The sequence below is a fragment of the Neofelis nebulosa genome, chromosome 4 (genome assembly GCF_028018385.1).
Source record: "Neofelis nebulosa isolate mNeoNeb1 chromosome 4, mNeoNeb1.pri, whole genome shotgun sequence".
Classification (NCBI taxonomy): domain Eukaryota; kingdom Metazoa; phylum Chordata; class Mammalia; order Carnivora; family Felidae; genus Neofelis; species Neofelis nebulosa.
The window spans coordinates 110,577,932-110,600,079 of record NC_080785.1 but is presented as its reverse complement, the minus strand read 5'-3'; the positions used below and the strand labels follow the sequence as shown (position 1 = coordinate 110,600,079).

Here is a 22,148-nt window from a genome sequence, read left to right as displayed (position 1 = left end):
TCCAATGTGCTCTGCCTGAGTCTCTGCTCCCAGCTTCCGAGGCCCAGATCCTGGCCTGAGCTCATGGCAGGCCGCCTTCCAGCAGATGTTCTTTCAAGAGAGAAGGGCAATCCCCTGCTGGCTGGGCCTCGAACTCAGGCCCCAGACGGTGCCTTCCCCTGCCCCAGGCATTGATCGCCTCATGTCTTTCCCAGGGAGCGGCTGGTCCACGAATTGGACATGACGGGGGAGCTCTTGGTGGACCTGGGGTCAGACCAGACGTCCTGCCACAACCCGTTCAATGGCGGTTACTACCCTGTGCAGCTGGGCTTTGCAGAGGCGCAGAGCCTCATGGCCTCCGACCCGGCTGCATTTAAGAGCCTGGTCCAGGAAAGGTGATGAGTTCCCAGGGCCCAGGGGGCACACACAGCCAGCAGGAGCTTTTAGACTGGGGACTCTGGCCTCTGCCTGGTCCCCCAGGGGCCAGCTGTGCAGCCTTAGGCAAGACCTTGAATTTGTCTGAACTGTCTCCTCATCTGTCAGAAGGGATGGAAGTAAGCAGAGCTGGCTGAGCTCCACGGGATGGGGCTGGGGGTGACAGCGGTGAGGCACAGAGGGCCTGCTTTCAGGGCCTTGCTGGTGGGTAGGGCTGATCACTAACTGCTGGCCTGTTGCAGCCTGAGGAGGCAAGTCTCAGCCATCAACCGACTGGCCAAAGAGAACTTCTTCTTTTGGGACTATGGCAATGCCTTCCTGTTGGAGGCCCAGAGAGCAGGTGAGAGAAAATGAAGGTCACATGAGGGGCCCCCAGCCTCCCAAGCTTGGAGGGGCCAAGATTTTGGCCCTTGGGAATACTCCCTTCTCACCAGCCAGGAGTAGCCTGGCAGGTGCCCTGGAGAGGTGGGGGCCACGGCCTGCAGGTTTCACGGTGCCCCTGCCTGGACCTTCTGGAAGCTGGTCTTGCCAGGTCCTTGGCTTCTCTGGGCTTCAGTTTATCCATGTGCCTTAAGAACACAAAGTACCAGGACGTCTGGGTGGCCCAGTTGGTTAAGCGTCCGACTTCGACTCACATCATGATCTCACAGCCCATGAGTTCGAGCCCCGCGTTGGGCTCTGTGCTGACAGCTCGGAGCCTGGAGCCTGCTTCGGATTCTGTGTCTCCCTCTCTCTGCCCCTCCCCTGCTCATGCCCTGTCTCTCTGTCTCTTGATAATTAATAAATGTAAAAAAAAAAAAAAAAGAGAGAGAGACACAGTGGAAAGTCACCCCCCCACCCCCAGCCCTTTTTCTGGTGCCAGCTCCCCTCCTGGAGTTCGAAGGTTCTGGCGTGTCATGTCGGGAATGTGGGCACAAACATGTGTATGCCCCTACCCGGCCCCACACCAATGGCAGCACTTGCTGTCTCCCTTCTTCGTCATAAAATGAGACCCAAGGAGGCTTCCCTATCAAAACTTTGTTTAACTCACCATCTGGGTAGTGGTATAAGTCCTCACCTCGGGGCGGGGCCCGCCAGCCCTCAGACCCTCCAAGTGATTCTGGGAGGGTTCTGTGCCCGCAGGAGCTGACGTGGAGAAGAAAGGCGCCAACAAGACAGAATTCCGCTACCCCTCGTACGTCCAGCACATCATGGGGTGAGTGATGGGGTCACCTGCGGCATCTGGGTGCTAGACATTCAGGTTGGAAAAGTCCCCAAGTAGGGAGAAGGAGGAGGTAACCAGAGAGAGATCGGGCTGACGGTGGAGGCCACCAGGCCACATGAAGGAATTTGGGCTTAAGCAACACAGGGACAGGGATGGGAAGCTTGCCAGCCCATTTGTGCACAAGATGGGACCAGAGAGGAAGGGAGAGGAGGAAGGCCATGGTCTCCTTCTTGGATTCATCATGGGTGAGGAGGCAGAGACCCAGGGGGCTGCACTGCCAGGCTGCAGCAGGGGGCAGCGGGGTGGGGGTGGGGGGGCCTGTCCAGAGAGGACGGTGGGCCCAGGGGGCTGGGTGAGTGCAGGAGCCAGGCGGGGCCCAGGCCTCTCCATCCCTCTGCCTGGAGGCCACCTAGGAAGGTCAGTTCACCCAAGGCAAACCTGGCCAAGTCCCCACAGTTAAACTCTTTCTCCCAACTACTTGCTTTTAGTTCACTGATTTTCAGGTTGTCTTTGTAGAGTAGTTGCACTAGAAAGGAATTTCTGCCTGTGTCCCGGCTTCTGCAGCAAGAGATGGTGCCGGTCTAAGAGGAGGGACAGAGACCCGGGGTGGGGGGGGGGGCACTGAGGGGAGAAGGTGGGGTTGAGCAGGGGAGGGGACCTGGGGGGCTGGCCTCTGAAACTTGCTGTGCAGTTAGCGGCTTAGGGGCGTCCAGCAACAGTTCTGGATGCTGAAGCCCTGACTTCACTCCACGGGCCCACATACCACGTCCCCAACACACCCCTCTCAGTTCTGGAGCACTGTAGATAGACCCCCCCTCCTTGGTCCATGGAGGGTGCAGCCAGGCTGCATTTTGTCCTTGCAGAGACATATTCTCCCAGGGATTCGGGCCTTTCCGCTGGGTATGCACGTCAGGGGACCCCCAGGACCTGACGGTCACGGATCAGCTGGCCACGTCTGTGCTGGAGGAAGCAATTGCTGACGGAGGTGAGGCTGCAGGATGGGACACGTTCACAGGCAGGTGGCCCACCACAGGCTCCAGGGCAGCCCACCCCCTTGACGCAGCCCCCCCTTCCCTGCTCGTGCTCGGCCTGGCCCCCGGGGCACGAGAGCACGTGGACTTGGGGTTTGTGCCTGTCAGTGGTGCTTCTGATTCTTCGTAGCTGTCCTCTGTGCCCACTCTGCTCTCCCCATGTCCGTGGGTCTGTGGTCTCTGCGACAGAGAGCTTGCACTGCCTTCCCACGTGGATGGTGGTGGTCGTCCCCGCGTCCCTGCCCCCGCCCCTGGTTTAACCACAGTCGTTTCCTGTGTAGTGCATGTGACGTTGCTTCTCACGTGGAGAAGAGAAGGCAGGGGTTTTGTGAAGCTTCCTCAGCTGTCAGGACTCCTACCCGCACTTCTCTGCAGCTTTTCTGCAGGTCCGGGCCACCTTCTCTCTGGTTTGCTGCGTAGGTCCTTCAACCTTTGGCTGCTTGTTTTTGATCCCCAGGGCCATTCGCCCCTGCTGCCCACATCCAGGCTGGGCGGGCTGGGACGGGTCCAGGATACAGGGTGCAGGGCTGGAGAACAAGGGGAGGGTGGGAGGAACTGGGCAGGTGGAGGCCTCCTGGGAAGGAAGGGATCCTCTCTTAGAAACCTGTCCTCCGGGAAGAAGCCCTGAGCTGCGGCATCTGCAGATGGCCCCTGCATAAATACTCTCAGAGTGGCTGATTCCCATCGAAGCTCCATGCACAGCCGTGGCAGCGTTTGCAGCAGGCAGGCAAGAACGTGAACAGGGAAGGGGTAGAGACCAAGAGAGAGACAGACAGATCCGAAGCAGGCTCCAGGCTCTGAGCTGTCAGCACAGAGCCTGACGTGGGGCTCGTACTCACGAACCGTGAGATCATGACCTGAGCTGAAGTCAGTCACCCAACCGACTGAGCCACCCAGGTGCCCCAAGCGTCTGATTCTTGGTTTCTGCTCATGTCATGATCCCAGGGTCATGGGGTCCGGCCCCGCGTTAGGCTCTGGGCTGAGCGTGAAGCCTGCTTACGGTTCTCTCTCTCTCTCCTGGGACGCCAGAGTGGCTCAGTTGGTTAAGCGACCACCTCTTGATTTCGGCTCAGGTCACGATCTCACAGTTTGTGAGTTCAAGCCCCGTATTGGGCCCCACGCTGACAGCTCGGAGCCCACGTGGGATCCTGTCTCTCTCTCTCTGCCCCTTCCCCACTCATGCGTGCATTCTCTCTCTTTCACAATAAGTAAATAAACAAAAAAGAGTCTCTCTCCTTCCCTCTGCCCCTCCCCTGCTTATGTGTGCATGTGCACGCACTCTCTCTGAAAAAGTGTAAGTTTATTTAATTGAAATTTTAATGGTATCTGTGTCAACCACTGGGTCACACCATCCCTGAGGATTTAACCGTCTGCTCTCATGAGCTAGTGGAAGCAGGTTCCTGAGCAACACAGCTACCACCCGACACTGCATGTCCCCCACACTTTAGCTGACCGGCCTGCTTTCCTGGGATAGGAACTCAACTTCTTCCTACCTCTACGCCTTTGCCTTTGCTGTTCCCTCTGCCTCAAATACTGTTCCCTCAGCCTTTTGTGTGGTGGGTTCCTTCTTAGCATTTCGATTGCAGCTTGACAGCTACCTCCACAGAGAGGCCTGGGGCCCCCCTGACCCATCACCCTAGTGACCACTTCACCATACTTCTTTCCTCCATGGCCCACAGCCTCCTCTGTTCCCAGTGCCTGGCCCAGTGCCTGGCATACAGTGAGGACTCAATAGATGTTTGTTGAGGGAATGGATGGATGGTGATGAGCGCCTGCCAGAGGGAGGGCCTGTGCCCGAGCCCCATGGGACGGGGGCTCCTGGTGCCTGCGACACCACTCTTTCTCCCTGCAGTGAACCCGGCTGTGAAGCTGCAGTATGTGGACAATATCCGCTGGATCCGGGAGGCCGCCAGGCACCGGCTGGTGAGGGCTCCGCCTGGCGGGAGGCAGGGGTGGGCCACTGGACTGCCCTGCCCGAGGCGGGGTACGGCTGGCCATGCCCGGGCTGGCAGACATGAGCCCCGGGACGGTGCCAAACACACCCCGTGGGACTCCCTAGGTGGCAGCCTCCTTGGCCTCAGAGGAGGCAGCAGCAGCCACCTCACCCGGCGGGCTGTGGGACCTTAAAAGGGTGGCCTGGGGCCCGGGGGCAGTGACCAGGGCCGGTCGGGTCGTTGCTCACCCAGCTGATTTGCAAACCGCTCTCTCAGGTTGGGCCTCCTGGCTTCTCAGCTGTGTGACCTGGGACGAGTGGCTCAGCCTCTCTGAGCCTACTGTCCCGGCTGGGCTGGGCAGGGCAGTGGAGCCGCTGCTGACGGTCTGCACACGGGGGCTGTGGTGGTGCATGTGCTTGGCACACGCCCTCTGGTGGCAGTCTGCAGGAGGCACTCCCGGCCAGGGCTGGGCAGAGGGTGTATGCGCGTGCTCCCGGGCATGCGAACGTGACTCAAGGTGATGCCCAGTGGGGACTGCTTTATACTGATGGGTCAGAGACGTGTCTCTGAGGAGCTGAGTTGTGAGTTCAGCTCTAAATGCTGGGGGACTAGGGGGCGGGGGAGCAGCCATATGACAGTGGGGGGAGGCAGAGGACCAGCCAATGCACAGGCCCTGAGGCAGCAGTGGCCTTGGTGTACGGAAGACGAGCAAGAAATGAGCCTTTGACTCACGTGGCTTTGTCCACAGACCCCGATAGCCAGACGCAGCTGCCGCGTCCGCACTGGCGTGTCCTTGCCCTGGGGGTCCCAGGGCCAGAAGGGGGACTCCCTTGAGCACCGCCCCCATGTCCTGGGCTTCTGTGGCCCAACACCCCCCACCCAAAGCGCCACCTCCTCCTTGCCCAGTGGCTTGCACACGTGTTTCAGCACAGAGACCCCCGTGCCAACAGCGGTCTCTGTGACCACGCAGAGTCTGAGACACCCACCGGACGGCTGTTGAACTCGAGGGTTGGGGCCTCGGGGAGGATGGGGCGGGAGTGGAATTGTGCAGGGCCAATCCAGAGGTGGGCCTGGAGAAGAGGAGGACCCCAGCCTTGAGGGAGGGGCACCGACAGAGTGGGAAGGGGCTGGCGGGAGGTTGGGAGGTCAGGGGCATGGGGAGTGGCCCTCTGGAGGCCGCTACAAGGGCCGTGAATAACCGGGACTGTCTCTTCTGTGTTTGAATTGGAGTTTTTGGAGGTTGTGTTCTCCCTACTTAGTTCACGTTGCTCTTTGTCTCATGAACGATGATGATTGCAGAAGGCCATCCTTTTTAAACACTTTTAATTGAGTTTCGCGTAAGGTTCACTCTTGACGGAGCTGGCAGTCCTATGTCGGTTTGTCTCCAATTTCCTTTTTCTGGATCCAAGCCATCCGAAAATCTCTGCAGTGCTGGTTTATACTATAGTCTTTCCCACAAGGCTTTGAGGCAGCCGGCGTGAGGGCAGTATGGCCTTGGATAGCAAGTCACGAGGAAGGAAGGGCCACGTTTGCTGGCGGGGCCGTCCAGACGGAGCGTTGGCTTCAGGCTCGCGGTCAGGGGTGGCATAGCTCCATCACTGGCTCCAGAACCTTCCAACCCATTCCAGGACGCGTGGCCAGGCTGGAAGGGAAACACCTGGAGAATCCAGGGCTTTTCAGCCTCAGAACTACTGATGTTTGGGGCCAAATCATTTTTTTCAATTGTGGCAGACTACACTTTGACATAAAATGCCCCCTATGCTTTAGCTGACCGGCCTGTTTTGCTGGGATAGGCCCAGCTTCTTTCTACCTCTGGGCCTTTGCACTTGCTGTTCCCTCTGCCTAGAATACTGTTCCCTCAGACTTTTGTGTGGCTAGTTCCACGTGGTTACCGTATTAACCATTTCAAAGGTACAACTCGGTGACTTCAAGTACACTTCCATTGAGTGTAACCATCACCACCATCTCTCTCCAAGCCTTTTCCATCTCCCCAAACTGAAACTCTGTCCCCATCAAATAAAATGGCTCCCCCAACACCCTCCCCCAGCCCCTGACCCCCACCTACTTCTGTCTCTGTGTGTTTGGCCACTCTATGGGCCTCGCATAAGTGGGATCCTACAGTATTTGTCCTTTCGTGACCGGCCTCTTTCGCTGAACGTGATGTCCTCAGGGTTCATCCATGTTGTAGCCTGTGTCAGAGTTTCCTTCCTTTTCAAGGCTGGATGATATTCCATTGTCTGCATAGAATGTATATACCTTGCTTGTCCCTTCGTCCGTCAGTGGGCACCTGGATTGCTTCCACATTGTAGCTGTTGTGAGTGCTGTGAACTTGGGGGTGCAAATATCTGCTTGTGTGCCTGGGGACTTGGATACTCTGTCATGGGGGGGCTGTCTCAGGATGCTTAGCAGGACCCCTGCCCGTGCCGACAGCACTCAACCGTGTCTCCAGTCATTCCCTAATGTCATCCTGGTTGAGGACCACTGTGCCAGTGACTCCTTTTTACTTGCTGAAGTTTCCGTTTCGTGGGAGTAACCTGTCTTACCCTCCAGAGGTGCGGCATCCTGATGGATGAGTCCGCGGGCTCTCAGCCATGTCACCGACTGCCCGGGGCGGTTGTGGGAGGGTTCTTGGCCCTTGTGCCCCAGTTTTCTCATCTGAAACATGGAGCCTAGGGTGAGAACAATAGCAACTTCCTCATTAACTCACCGATGAGTGACTGTGTGCAAAGTGCTTGTAGTTGTGCCGGGCACAGGCCACAATTACATTGGGTGGTGGTATTATTGTCATTGGAAGGACTCAAGCAAGGGTATGTTCATAAGAGGTAGCATCCCTGAGATGGGCAGGTCAGGGTCTCAGAGCCCACTCCTGGGGTTGACCCTCGAGGCAGTGGATCACGGAGGGACAGCTGGGGTCCCAGACTGCACGTGGACAGGCAGGGGTTTGGTGTGACTGCCCGGTGGGCTGGACATGAGGGTCTACCTTGTACCACACACCTCCGGGTCCTCCGTGACCTCCCTAGAGGGGACCATCTGGCTGCTGGTGGGACCTGTCACCCACATCTATCCCCTGCGTATCCCTAGGTCCCTGAGGTGCCTCTTCCCTCCCTTTTCTCTGCAGGTGGTGGGCTCCCAGGCGAGGATCCTGTACTCAGACCAGAAAGGCCGTGTGGCCATCGCTGTGGCCTTCAACCAAGCCATCGCCCGTGGGAAGATCAAGGTGACACATTCTGTGCTGCAGGCAGGAAACTTCCCTTGGGCTCCTGCCCTTGGGTGCTGGCACTGCCCTGAGGCCCTCGGCTCTGTGTTTATGTCAGGTGGGAGGCAGATAACTGGGGACCTGCAGTGATGAGGCCTGTCCTGCAACCCAGCCTCTGACATGTTCCCTGCTGTGTGACCTTGGCGGGTCAGATGCCCTCTCTGAGCCACAGGTGCCATCTTCTGTGAGGGGAGAATTATGTCAATCTCAAGGCCTGGGTGGGAAGATTAAGAGAGTCACTTTCCATGCAAGCACTTCCCACATCTTCCTTGAATTCTCCTTTTATAAACCATGACAAATTTCCCTGGTGTTCCCTCATTTTCCTCCCCGTCAGCCAGCCTACCCTGGGGGACATGGAGCTCTGGGCACACTCCTCTGGGGGCTCATTTTCTAAGCGCGTGCCGCAGGGTTCTTGCTGGCATCCCTGTGTTTGGGAGTGCCAGTGCTAATGATCAGATGTGAAAGGGAAATCAAGTTGGATGAATGTGAAGGCTGTCCTGGTGGGTGGCTCCAGTGGCAGCAAGGACAGCTCCCAGACCATCTCGGGTACACTGCCACAGCGCCACCACTCAGCGTGCTTACGGAGATGAGGACAGCTGTGGCAGCTGCCCCAGGAGGGCTCCACAGGAACGCTCACATCCAGGCTGCAGTCGGCTGGTTGGCCTAGAGAGCCAGGTCTTAATCGTTCATTCATTCCACATGCTCGATTGAGGGCCTCCTCTACCCCAGGCTTATTCTAAAGCACTGGGGACCACGTGGCAGAGAACAAAGTAGACAGGGTCCCGGCCTCCTCCACTCACTGGGGAAGGGAAACTGACAACGCAGGACAAAAGCATAAATTCAGAGGGAACTTCAGATGGTGATGAACATGAGAAGAAAATGAATGGGGGTGACAGGGTGGGGGTGATGGGTTATGAGTGATGGGGTGGGGGGGGAGTGGTGACTCTAGATGGGGTGGGGGTGACGGGGTGTGTGTGTGTGATGCCTCTAGATGGGGTAGGGGTTATGGAGTAGGGAGAGTGGTGACTCTACATGAGGTAGGGGTGAGGGGGTCGGGGGCAGTGGTCTGTCTGATGGGTGGTCAGAACAGGCCTTCTGAGTTGCTGATGTAGAACTGAAACCTGAATATCTGGGAGGTGCTAGAATACCGGGGGGTTGGCAGTTCAGGGCACATACAAAGAGGCGACAGCAAGCCTGGCTGGTTCAAGGGAAGAAGAGGGCCTCTTAATTCAGAGAAATGGGAGCTCCCCTTTTAGCAAGGTACATCTGAAACATCTATGCTTTTCCTCTTCTTCTTTTTTTTAACTTATTTTAAATTTAAATTTTAGTTAACATACAGTGCAATATTGATTGCAGGAGTAGAATTCAGTAGTACATCACTTACATACAACATGCAGTGCTCAACACAAATGCCCTCCTTAGTACCCATCGCCCATCTAGCCCATCCCCCACCCACCTCTCTCCATCAACCCTCAGTTTGTTGTCTGTCATTAAGAGTCTCTTATGGTTTGTTTCCCTCTTTTCTTCCCCCCCCCCACCCCGCTTTCCCATATATTCATCTTTGTTTCTTAAATTCCACCTATGAATGAAATCATATGATATTTGTCTCTCGCGGAATGACTTTTTAAAAAAATTTTTTTAATGTTTATTTTTGAGAGAGACAGAGATAGACAGTATGTGAGCAGGGGAGGGACAGAGAGAGGGAGACACAGAATCTGAAGCAGGCTCCAGGCTCTGAGCTGTCAGCACAGAGCCTGATGCAGGGCTGGAATTCACGAGCTGTGAGATCATGACCTGAGCCAAAGTTGGTTGCCCAATCAACTGAGCCACCCAGGAGCCCCTGACTGACTTATTTCTCTTAGCATAATACATTCCAGCTCCATCCTCCTCATTGCAAATGGCAAGATTTCATTCTTTTTGATGGCTAAGCAATATTCCTTTATATGTATGTACCACATCATTCATCAGTTGATGGACTTTAGGCTCTCTGTAGTTTGGCTATTGTTGATAATGCTGCTATGAACATCAGGGTCTATGGACCTCTTTGAATCTGTATTTTTGTATCTTTTGGGTGAATGCCTACTAGTGCAATTGCTGGGTTGTAGGGTAGTTCTATTTTTGATTTTTTGAAGAACCTCCATAGTGTCACCAGAGTAGCTGCACTAGTTTGCGTTCCCACCAACAGTGCAAGAGGGCTCCCCTTTCTTCACATCCTTGCCAACATCTGTTGTTTCCTGAGTTGTTAATTTTAGCCATTCTGACAGGTGTGAGGTGGTATCTCATCATGGATTTTATTTGTATTTCCCTGATGATGAGTGATGTTGAGCATCTTTTCATGTGTCTGTTAGCCATCTGGATGTCTCAAAGAAGTGACCAGGAAATCTGAACGTTAGGTAGGAGACAGACAATGCCTCCTATGCTTCCTCTTCTTGAAGAAGGTCTATTTCCAGGGGGAGGGATCTGAAGGGTGTCTGGTATGGCCTGACCTTTGACTTCTGCCCTCTGCCAGGCAGCTGTGGTAAACACTGTCAGCTGATACCTCATATCTTTCCCTGCTGCAGGCACCGGTGGTCCTGAGCCGAGACCACCATGATGTGAGTGGCACAGACAGTCCCTTTAGGGAGACCTCCAATATTTACGATGGTTCTGCCTTCTGTGCAGGTGAGGAAGACAAAAAAATTTTTTTTAATTTTTTAATGTTGGATTTGACTTTGTTTAGAAATCATTTGATTCATTCAGCGAGTTATAATGCTGCAAAAAATGTTCTGGCATCTGAGAGAATTGGCATAGGGTCACCCAGCCCAGCACAGTGAGGTTTCTGGGACCTGGGACTTTTCATTTTTAAATTGGGCAAGTGCCAGGCAAAACGGGACAGTTGGATGCCCTAGACTTGGGTGTGCACCTGACCCTGTCACTTGCTGGGCAAACTTCAGTAAGACTTAAAGTCTCTGAACCTCAATATTCTCATCTGTAAAATGGAAATAACAATTGTGCCTACTTCAGAGGGTTGTTGTGAAGAAGGAAATGAATTAATACTTGTGCAGCATTAAGTAGGTGTCCCACAGCCAGTGTTCACTGGTTATCTGCTGCAGCTGCTGTTACCATTCTGCTTCTGTACCCACTACAATTATAATCATCACAGAGGCTGGTGGGTTCTAGGCCTGGTATAGCTTGCTCATTCCCAGCACTGGAGTGCTCCCTCCATTATGGATGGGATCCCAAGGAAAGGAGGTGGACATTCAGGAACCCAATCTGTAACACTTTTTTCAAGGAATTGATACGTTTCATATAAGTTATCAAATTTGTAGGTATAGAATTGTATTCCTTTACTTATCTTTTTAATATCTGTGGGGTCAGTTGTGATGTCTCCTCTGTCATTCCTGATGTTGGTGATCTGTGTTTTCTTTCTTCTTGATCAGTCTGTAAAGATATTTATCAACTTTATTGATCTTCTCAATAAAAAGCTTTAAGTTTCATTAATTTTTTTCTATTGCTTTTCTTCTTTCTTTCTTTCTTTCTTTCTTTCTTTCTTTCTTTCTTTCTTTCTTCTTTCTTTTTTTCTTTCATGTTTATTTTTGAGAGACAGAGGAACAGAGCACAAGCAGGGAAGGGGCAGAGAGAGAGGGAGACACAGAATCTGAAGCAGGCTCCAGGCTCTGACAGAATCTGAAGCAGGCCTCAGGCTCTGAGCTATCAGCACAGAGCCTGACATGGAACTCAAACTCACAGACTGCAGGATCATGACCTGAGCCGAAGTTGGATGCTCAACCGATTGAGCTACCCAGGCACCCATTTCTATTGTTTTTCTGCTTCCAAATTCATTAATTAATTCCCAATTCATTAATTTCTGTGCTAATGTTTATTTATTATTTATTTTGAGAGAGAGTGCAAGCAGGGGAAGAGGGAGAGAGAGAAACCCAAGCAGACTCCACACTCAGTGTGGAGCCCGATGCAGGGCTCTATCTCATGACCTGATCTCCCAACAGTGTGACCGTGACCTGAGCCAAAATCAGGAGTTCAATGCTCAACTGACTGAACCACCCAGGCACTCCTGATTTCTGCTCCAATCTTTAGCGTGTCCTTCTTTCTGCTTGCTTTGGATTTAACTCACTCTTCGTTCCCTAGCTTCATAAGGCAGATGAGGAGGTTACTGATTTGAAACCTTTTTTCTTTTCGAATTCTAGTATTTAATGCTATAAATGGCCCTCTAAACAGTGCTTTCACTGCATCCTACAAATTTTTAAATATTTTCACTTTCACTCAGTTCATAATATTTGTTAATTTCCTATAAGACTTCCTCTTGGATCCAAACTAGAAGTATGCTTTTAAGTTCCCAAGTTTTAGGAGATTTTTCAGATACCTTTCTGTTACTGACGTCTTTTTTTTTTTTTAAGTTTATTTTATTTATTTTTGAGAGAGAACGTGCACATACAGAATAGGGGTAGAGAGAGAGAGAGGGAGAGAGAGAATCCCAAGCAGGCTCCGTGCTCTCAGCATGGAGCCCAATGCAGGGCTCAATCTTACGAACCACTATGAGATCACGACCCGAGCTGAAGTCAAGAGTCAGACACTTAACCCACTGAGCCACCCAGGTGCCCCTGTTACTAGTTTAATTCCATTATGGTCTGAGAACTTAGTTTGTATTCATCCTGTTCTTTTAAATGTGTTAAGTGTTGTTTTGTGGCCCGGAACATGGTCTATTTTGGTGCACTTGAGAAGAACATGTGTTCTGCTGTTATTTGGTGGGTTCTACAGATGCCAGCTAGGTTCAGTTGGTTGCTAATGCCGTTCTGGTCATCTGGATCCTTACTGATATTCTTCCTAATTTTTCTGTAAATCACTGAGAAGGGAGCAGTGAGTTTGTGGATTTATCTACTTCTCCTTTCAGGTCTTACCCATTTTTGCTTCAAGTATTGTAAACCTATGTTGTTAGGTGCACACTCATTTCAGCTTATGATGTCTTCCTGGAGAACAGACTCTTTATCATCATGTAATGTTCCTCTGTGTCTCTAATAATAGTCTTTGCTCTGAAATTCTCTGATATTAATATCGTTGATGTTAGTATCTTATGGCCACGGTAACAAAGTACCACAAACTTTAATGGCTTAAAACAACACAGATGTGTTCTCTCACGGTGCTGAAGGTCGGAAGTCTGAAATCAGATTCAGTGGGCTAGAGCCAAGACGTGGCAGGGTCATGACATCCCAGGAGGCCCTGGGGGAGAATGTTTCCCGGGCCGTTACCAGTTTCTAGACCTGCATTTCTCACATCTCACAGCCTGGCACAAGGAGAAGAGCATTCTCGGGGTCCTCCCTTATCTTCTCTGTGAGCGCCCAGTCAGCATTTTTGGAGGAAGGGCCTGCTAGGACACACACACCCCCTTATGTCTGTGTCCCAGGGGCCTCAAGGTTTGGGGCAAGCTCATGCTTGTCATTTAGCAGTTTGTTAGACACACATGTAAAGTGACCAGTCTGGGTGCTGTTTCTCTGTGCAAGGGCCTGTCTCAGATTGTAATGAGCTAGCTGCCCTGGGACCTCAGTTCTCTGATGCGGTCAAAGACAGTCATTAATTTGTAGTTTCTCCCCTACCCTTATTTTTCTGTTGTTGTTTTAAGGACGGAAGTGACTCTCTTTGGCTCTCTGTGTGCCTGAGCTAAAATCAGTACCACCACGCCTTTAATCCTTGTGTTCTTTCTGCTTCTGGGGCACTTTATGCGGCATTCAGTGCTAGAACGCATAACTATCCAGAAGGCTAACAGTGGGTACTTGGGCACTTGTTAATACTCCAGCTTTGCTCGGCTCTGCAAACATAAATTATTGCTGTTTCTACAGTCTGTCTCTAGTTCCCTTTCCCTGTCTGTCCTTCAGGCCCTACTCAGCCCATTGTCTCCCTGGGCGGAGCCTGGCCTGGCCTGGCCTTCCCCCGGCCCACCTCATTCAGGGAATGATGGGTGGCGGCCTCTGTTTCCACAGACATGGCTGTGCAGAACTTCGTGGGAGATGCCTTTCGAGGTGCCACCTGGGTCGCTCTTCATAATGGCGGGGGTGTCGGCTGGTAAGGTTCTTGGAGAACTGGGTGCTGTGGGTGCCGGCTGGTGTAGAAGTCTTGGGAATTCCCTCGAGGGTCCTGGGCCCTGCCTCCCCTGAGCTCTCTCTGCTAACGGTTTGGCTGTGAGGTGTTCTTCACGTGAGCTGGAAATCAGAGGGCGTGCCCCAGCCACTCTACCTTTTGGGGTCTCACCTGTCACACGGGACACAAAGGCCGTAGGAACCACACCTGCCCCTTTCATGTCAGTTTTCCCTTCGCTTTCACAGTTTTTCTCAGGAATGTTCAGCGCTATCTGGTCCCGGGCCTCCTCCACTGACATTCTCAGGGCAGCTGGGCTGGGAGGCTGAAGACCTGGGTTCTGAGCTCTCCTGGGTCCCCAGCTCATGGCTCTGCCCTGCCAGGCCTGTTTGCAGTCTGACTGGGGTCCATGGGAGGGTCCTATAATGGCTGACAGTTGTAGCTCCGTCATGAGTAGGTATGCTCTAATTCTGCACCCCCAACTCCAACATGTGGGGTTTTTCCCACACTACCAGGCAATTCTCCAACACCCACAATTCAACTCAGTTCTGACATTATCTACTCAGAGATAGCAGCAGACCCCACAGGTTAAGGCTCAGTCCCACAAGACTGCCAAGTGCAGGTCTAGGTTGTTGCCTGTGTTTCTGACCGACTGGCCACCAAGCCAAGGTTCCCACAATAGCCTCCCTGGATTCCACTAATTTGCTAGAGCAGCTCACAGAACTCAGGAAACCGGTATACTCACTAGATTATCTATGTATTACAAAGGATATCAAAGGGTGCAAATCAAGAGCCATAGGGAGAGGTCCCGAATAAAGGAGTGTCTGTTCTTGCGGAATTTGGGGCCTGATATGGTGGCATGTGGAAGTCTGGTTCCCCAACCTAGAACCTCTCCAAACCCATCCTTTCAGGTATTAATGGAGGCTTCATTATTTAGGCATGATTGACAAGATCATTGATCCCTGATGAGCATTCAAATTCCAGCCCCTCTCCCTTCATTGGAGGTCTGGGGATATGGGACTGAAAGTTCTGATTCCCCTAAAGATATGGTTGGATCCCGCTGGAAACTAGCACTTCCACCCCCCCCCCCCCCATCCTTAGAGGTGGTCCAAAAGTCACCTCATTAACATAGCAAAAGACACGTTTACTGCTCTGTTTCTTACAAAACTCCAAGTGTTTTTAGGAACTTTGTGTCAGAAATGGAGCGAAGACCAAATAAATGTGTATTTCTTATTATGAATCACAATATCACAAGGAATAGTCATTCACAAAGAATAATGATAACTAAAATTTTTTACACATGGATGATGTGGCAAGCATTTGCTAAATAAACTCTTTGAATCTAGTCTCTTACCTAATCTTAGAAGGAAAATACATTTTACAGATGAGGAAACTGAGGCACCAGGAGGTTAATGAGCTGGACCTGTCCCAGCTCACCTGGCCTCACCTGGCTGGGTCTGGGATATCAGGTCAAGTTGGATTCCTGGCTCCCCCGGGCAGCAGGGGGCGCTGCTGCTTCGGAGAGGACTGCTCCCGGGAGGGCAATCTCTGAACTGATCTCTGAGCCCGTGCTGTCCGGATTAAGCTTGGCCTTGCCCTCCCGAGCCAAGTCCTTCAGCACTGGAGCTTCCCAGAGCATTCCGGTGGGCTGGCTTCGAGGCCAGAATTCCGAGCTGGAGCCGTCAGGTGGCTCTAATTAATGGAAAATGTGACCGGAGTACGTGTTCTTTCCGATACACAAGCTAGAGAAAATCAGGACGAAGAGTGCCTGGTTGTGGGGTGCCTGGCGTCTTGGCACTGGGCTTGCTGACTCGGTGCTGGAGGTGAAGAGAATGAAGTTGAGTAATGTGCCCAAGGCCACAGAGCTGGGGGTGGAGCCAGGATCGAACCCAGATCTTTCACCTCCCAGAATCCACCTGCTGTTTGCCAACGGAACCACAGAGGGCAAGAAGGGGCGGAGCAGAGCTGGCCAGAGAAAGCATCCATGACTTGAGGGCCTCTGGGCAGGACCCCCTGCGTGGGGAGCTCCCGAGAGAGGAAAGGCTCCCTGCCAATTCCCAAGTTGCTCCCACCCTCTGGCTGTGCCCCCAGGCTGTGCAGACAGGGCTGCAGGCTAGCCAGAGGCCGGCATCAACCCCCCCCTTCCCCCCCCCATCCTGGCAGTCCTCGAGGGCTCTTTTGGGAAGGTGCCTCAGATTCACTTTGGACTCTCATCATACTCACGCACATAATTTAATCTGTTGGATACTCCTTCAAGGCTTACTACAAAAATCAGCAGGGAAAAAAATTTGAACCTCAACCTTTCCTGGTCCAGGAGGAAATCACTTCCAACTTGTCAGCTAATTTTTTTCTTTTTCTACACAAATCCATTTTTAAGTGATAAGCCCCCCTCGCCCCCCCCCCCCCATTTCTTTATTTGCTTTCAGTTTTTATGTTGTCTATTTGCTCCCTGCTTTGGATCTCTTACGTTTCCAAGACAAGCCTCATCTGCATCAGCTGTGTGTCGTCTTTCTCTCCCTCTGTCTCCTCAGAGCCCCTCTTTCTGGTCGCTTGTTTGGAGTCTGTCCTTGTGCTGTCTGTGCAGTGGTCCTTGCTGTCTGCTTGTGTTCAGAGATGGCGCCCGTGGCCGGGTGTGCTCATGGACCTTTGGACCATGGGCTGCAGAGCAGAAGAGGTCAGTGCTCAGTCTCTGGTTTTAAACTGGTTGGTCTGCTCAGTAAACACAGCTCTTGTCACCTGTCCTTGTAGGGAGGGTGCGGCCAGTTCTGGGAGCTGAGCTGAAGGGACAGGGCTTCGCGGTTGGGTGTTGAGACTTCTCAATCCGTGTTTTCATGTCACCCTCAGATGTACCTTGTGATCTCACAGCAAGATTCAGCCCTGAGGGTCCACGTCTTTGAGGAATAAACGCATACCTTTGACCCACTATCTTTATCCTAATACCAACACTTTTCCTCACTAAACAATGTCTTAGAGCACATCTCATACTTAAACGTGCACTGGACAGATGTACTTCTGATTGTCCAAAGACTTCTCTGGTCGAAGGACACACTGAGGTCCTCGCTTGGTGACTCTGGCTGGCACCGGCTTTCCCCTGTTACCCAACATCAGCAGGTGAATGACGATGACCTTGAATCTGCGCAGGAGCTGGTGGGAGATGTGCAGGGAGCCCGCCAGCAGGCACGGGGCTGTCCAGCTGCGGGGACACAGGCTGAGGGCAGGGCAGGGGCGGCTGCCCGCTGGTGGGGGTGCTTGGCTCCCACTCCTGGGGAGGGGAGCACGGCTGGCTCCCGGGGTAGAGGGCATCTCGCCTTCTTGGTGGGAACTGGCAGCGATTGTCCGGAGAGCCCAAACTGGGCAGAGAAGCAGGTAAGGCCTGAAGGATCTGAGACTAGAGAAGCTAGATGCACCTTTTGGGTGCAGGAAGGAGCAAGAGCGAATTGGCTGGAAGTGGAGACTGAAAGGCTGGATGCCGTGGTCCCAGGGGTTCGTGTTTGGCAGTAAAGTCCTGGCAAGTGCTGACGAGATGGAGGGCGTTTCCTGTGTGTGTAACTGATGGGGGAATGAGGGGTGTAGTGATGTTCGCTGAGCAGGTGTGGCAGTCAGGTCCGGCACAGGCCACAGCCCTTGATAATGACACCAAGGGTGAGGATGAAGATCCAGGGTGCCAGGAAGGAGAGGGTGCTCACAGCCGATGGCACAAAACCTCAGGGCAAGCATGCGGAAAGTCGGATAGCATTAACGTACTTCAATAAGAGGCACGTGTCACTGGGAAGACACGATAATGAGCACATGAACGTATCAGATCTGTGACAGGAGGGGGTCCAAACAGTGCTCAGAGAAATCTGTTCGTTGGAAAACAAGATATATGGGAAATAAAGGAACTCAGCCTTCAGATCAAGTTATCAGGACCCCAAAATACACTGTAAGCAAGCAGAAAGAAGAGGCAAGAAAAAGAGCATAAAGGGAAATCGGGAAGAATGACAGTTGAATTGAGCAACACAAGAGACCCTCAAGGAAGCGTGTCTTTATAAGATACACTTAGAACCACAGAGGAAGAGGTCACCTCCAGGAGGTGACACGGGAGAGGATCCTGAAGGGGGGTGTGGGGGATGGGTAAAGCCCAGAGGTACAGGTGGGCAGTGCAGAGCCCAGTGACCCCAGCGTCCCCTAGGCTGTGGAGAGGGTGTGGGCTCCAGGCTGCAGGTGCTCGCCACACTACCTCTGTGAGCTGAGGCTTCCAAAGTGTCCCCAAACGTGTGTGTTCTTCTGTTGGCTCCAAGCAGGGGCAGGCCTGGAGAGTGACCTGGAAACCCCTTTGCCTCTTGCAGGGGTGAAGTGATCAATGGAGGATTTGGCCTCGTGCTGGATGGGACCCAGGAGGCTGAGCAGAAGGCCAGGATGATGCTCAGCTGGGACGTGTCCAATGGGGTAAGTCACACCCCAGGCCTTTCCGCTGGCCTTGTCTCCAGTGGGGGGCTCTGCCTCCCCGGACTGCAGACCTGAGAGAGAGTTCTGCTCCCTTCCTCCCCAGAAAACAGTCACACCACACCTGCACATTAGCGTCTCTCCTCTCCAGCGACCGGGGTCCCTCTGTGTATCCTTCTGGGCTGTTTCCGAGTCCCCTTTGTGTCTCCCTGCCTCTGGCCTTACTCCTCCAGTCCAGCTTCAGCATCTGTGTGCACAAGGGGTCCCGGCCCTTCCCTCCCAGTGAGAGCACCCCCAACTTCTGGGGCTGAGGGCCTCCTTTTAAAGCGTTTTCTTTCCACATCTCTGAAGGCAGAGATCACCTGCTATCACCTGTGTGCGGAGATGCAGTCTTCTCTGTGTGTGCATGTGTGTGTGACCCTGCGGGGACTCCCTCCCTCTCTGTGACCACATCACAGGTGGCGAGAAGGGGTGATGGGCCCAAATGGGAGGTCAGGCGATGATGGGGAGGGGTGCTGAGTGAGTGGGTGGATGTCGGGTGAGAGAGTGAGCGTAAGAGTGGGGGGGTGGGGGGATCCCTGGAGGGGCTGACTCCCAGGGAGCTCCCAGAGGAGGCGGCGGACTTCTCCTGAGGGCCGTGAGGCAGTGAGGGGAGGGATGGAGGAGGTGAGGGGGGCATGAAGATGGGGGGTGGCAAATATGACAGCAGGGAGGCGGGGGGATCCCTGAAGACTGAGGGGGGAGAGAAGGAAGAAGACTGGAGAGAGACTTTAAGGCAGAGCTGAGATGCATGCAGATTCTCTGAAGATGGGGTGGAGGGAGGAGGGTGTGGAGGGTGATTCCCCGATACCTGGCCTGCTGCCCCTGCGTGGAGGCGAGCTCTTTTTTGGACATGGAGTAGGCTGGGTCGAAGGATGGCCAGTTTCAGATCGGAGAGGCAGCTAAGTGAGTCATCCAGCCAAGAGAGAAGGTGGCTGAGCCAGAGGTACAGATAGGGCAGGTGCATCACACATAGCACAGAGGGTCCCTCAAATGGGAGACGGTCAGGATCTGCAGCCTGCCCTCGGTGTGTCCGGAATGCCTTGCCGGGGACCCGGTGCTGGCACCAGCAGCCGCCCCATCTGTCCCCACCCTGCAGGTGGCTCGGCGCTGCTGGTCTGGGAACCGAAAGGCCTACGAGATCATCTGCCAGACGATGCAGGACAACAAGGGCTTGGTGGTGACGCTCCCACAGGAGGTGGCAGATGAGCGCATGCTCCAGCAGGCCCTGCGGCTGTGAGGGGAGCCCAGGAGCCGGCTGCGGTCCCCTCGCCCGCTTAGTCCCTGTCCTCACCCTCACAGCCACACTGCACCTTTCAGCACACCCCTTTGTCTCCTGGGGTAGGAATTTCACACACAAGCCCTCATCTGGGGATGTGCCACTACCACCCCCATTTTACGGATGAGCCAGCCAAGCCAGGAGAGATGGGGCCATTTGTCCCTGACTGCTGGGAACCCTGGGCAGGGGGCAACCACCCTTGTCCAGGGCTAAATCCCCTAGCCTACCACAGAGGAGCCTGGACTCCAGGAGCTTTTGGAGGGCGTGCATGCCATGGATACTGGGCACCAACAAGTCCCTTCAAAGCCCCTGCCGGTCCTTCTCCTGCCAAGGGGGCAGCGTTTCCTTTGTCCTGTTTTATGAATCATGCTGCCTCCTGTCCATCCATCCACACAGCTGTCCTTCCATCTGCTGGCCCATCCAGGTGTCTGTGATGTACGTTCTGCACCTCAGTGCCCCCAGCTGTGGGACCCAAGGAGCACGGCCAGGCCTGGGGCTTGGAGGGTCCGGGAAGGAAAACAGGGAAATAAAGGATTAACTAGAAGCCGTGTAAGGTGTCATGGGCAAGGAGGACACGGGCTAGTGGGATAGGGGCAGGCAAGACTTGGCCCTAAAAGGTAAGTGGTACTTTGTGGGGGGAAAAAAGGAGAGAGGAGGGTGTTTCTGATGTCTCACACAGCGTGGGGCACAGGAAAATGCAGCACAGTCACTCCTGAGGGGAGTTGGTGGCTCCAGAGAGCCACGTTTGGGGCCATGTGTCCTGCAGGAGCCCTGTTGGGCCTGAAGCTGTGTTCTTACACAGCCCCCACCCCCCGCTCAGATCTCTGATCTCAGTAATGGCTGGGTCCATAACCCAGGCTCAGAGGCAGAGTGCCCAGGCAAAGGGGATTATGTGGCCATGCTTTTCCAGGCCTTCCTTTTGAAGTAAGCTCTGCTCTTTTTAAGGTTTCCCCTACTTTTAGGACCCCCTCCCCTTGCCTCCTTGACTCCGGTTGTCTGATGTCCGCATCCTCTGGGGTGCCGCAGGCTGTGGGTGTGAGTGGCTTTCCCCATGACCCCTTAGCCCCTTGAGCTGAGACCAAGAGGAGGACACAAGGTAGTACTGGGTTGGGGGTGGGAGAGAGGGAGGAGAAAGACCCCCAAAGAGAGCACTGCCCTCTGATGCCACTGAGAGCATGCTGGGGGGAGGATACTTTCTTATTTGGTTCACACAATGGGACCCAGGCCAAACCCTTTGCCTTACTCAGAACAAGCCCCTCTGGGGAGAGGACTCTGGCTCCTCCCTCCAATGCAGGGCAGACCATGGCATCAACCTCTTGTGGGACCGGGCCTGGGAGATGGGGTTGGGGTGGGGGGGGTGGGTACTGCTTCCCTGCCCTACAACCAGTAGGTTGTAGATGTCCCCTTCCCTTTTTGTTTAATCGAGGGAGAGTTGACACACAATCTGTGTGTGTGTGTGTGTGTGTGTGTGTGTGTTATTTTTGGGAGAGAGAGCACGAGCAGGAGAGGGTCAGAGAGAGAGGGAGACACAGAATCCGAAGCAGGCTCCAGGCTCTTAGCGGTCAGCACAGAGCCCAACTCGGGGCTCAAACTCACAGACCGTGAGATCGTGACCTGAGCCGAAGTCGGGCGCTTAACCGACTGAGCCAGCCAGGCGTCCCTTAGTTGACACACAATCTTACATTAGTTTCAGGTGTAGCACCCAGTGATTTGACAAGACCCCCCCCCTTTCCTTTGTAATTAACTAGGCTTTAGAAATGAAATGCCAAGAATCTGATAAAACTTTGATGTATGTAATTTATGCTTATTTAATGGAGAAGGCCAAACTTGCTTTCTGGAGCCCCAACCTGTGGGTGCATTTCTTTTATAAAATAAAAATTTCTCCTAAATTAAGAGGTGGATGGGGAGGGGGTGGCAGGCAGTCCTTAGCTTTCTCCTAACCCTGCCTGTCAGGACCTCAGGGGCCTTGGACTCTCAGAGCCCAGTTTTCTAAGCTAACACAGAGTAGTAACACCTGCATCACGGTCAAGGGGTGACCATGGTTCTGCTCTATTCTCCCCCGGGTTATAAAAAAGAGGCAAGAGGAGGGGTGAATTTCCTGCCCGTCTTCTTCCGCGCTTCCCACCCCATTGACTGATATTGGGACCTTCCCCCTTCCCTGGGAACATCCAGGGCCACGCAGGAAGTCAGGCAGAGGGCAGCCCCACCACACTGGCTGGCTGTCCAGGCCAGGAGACCTCTCCCTGGCCATGACCTCACTGTGCAAAACAAGGCAGCTTTGGCTATGCACTTCATTCTCATTAGTTCCTAACCTTAGCTCAGCCCCTGGAGCTCATGACAAACACCCACCCTAAACAGACAATTGAGAAGGACATTGGGGGACAGGTGTCTAAGGAGCCAAAGAAAACCTGACACCCCTCCCCCTCTACGCTTGCAACAAGGAGGCCAATCTAGCTGGGGTCTGAGTCTTCAGCCACTCAGCACTGTTTGTCTCCTCCCT

At 53.6% G+C, this 22,148-nt stretch overlaps 1 protein-coding gene across 1 annotated transcript in view; it reads left to right on the top strand.

Annotated features, from left to right (window-relative positions):
- UROC1 (urocanate hydratase 1) overlaps positions 1–20,192 on the top strand; it is a 40,992-nt gene extending 20,800 nt beyond the window's left edge. Inside the window, exons 11-20 of the mRNA XM_058725757.1 lie at positions 195–374; positions 657–754; positions 1,537–1,609; positions 2,482–2,603; positions 4,502–4,572; positions 7,702–7,800; positions 10,401–10,500; positions 13,812–13,893; positions 18,234–18,333; positions 19,469–20,192. Of these exons, the coding sequence (XP_058581740.1) occupies positions 195–374; positions 657–754; positions 1,537–1,609; positions 2,482–2,603; positions 4,502–4,572; positions 7,702–7,800; positions 10,401–10,500; positions 13,812–13,893; positions 18,234–18,333; positions 19,469–19,609 (1,066 nt within the window). The 3' untranslated portion in view covers positions 19,610–20,192. The remainder of the gene's footprint in view (positions 1–194; positions 375–656; positions 755–1,536; positions 1,610–2,481; positions 2,604–4,501; positions 4,573–7,701; positions 7,801–10,400; positions 10,501–13,811; positions 13,894–18,233; positions 18,334–19,468) is intronic.
- The last annotated feature ends 1,956 nt before the right edge of the window (positions 20,193–22,148 follow it).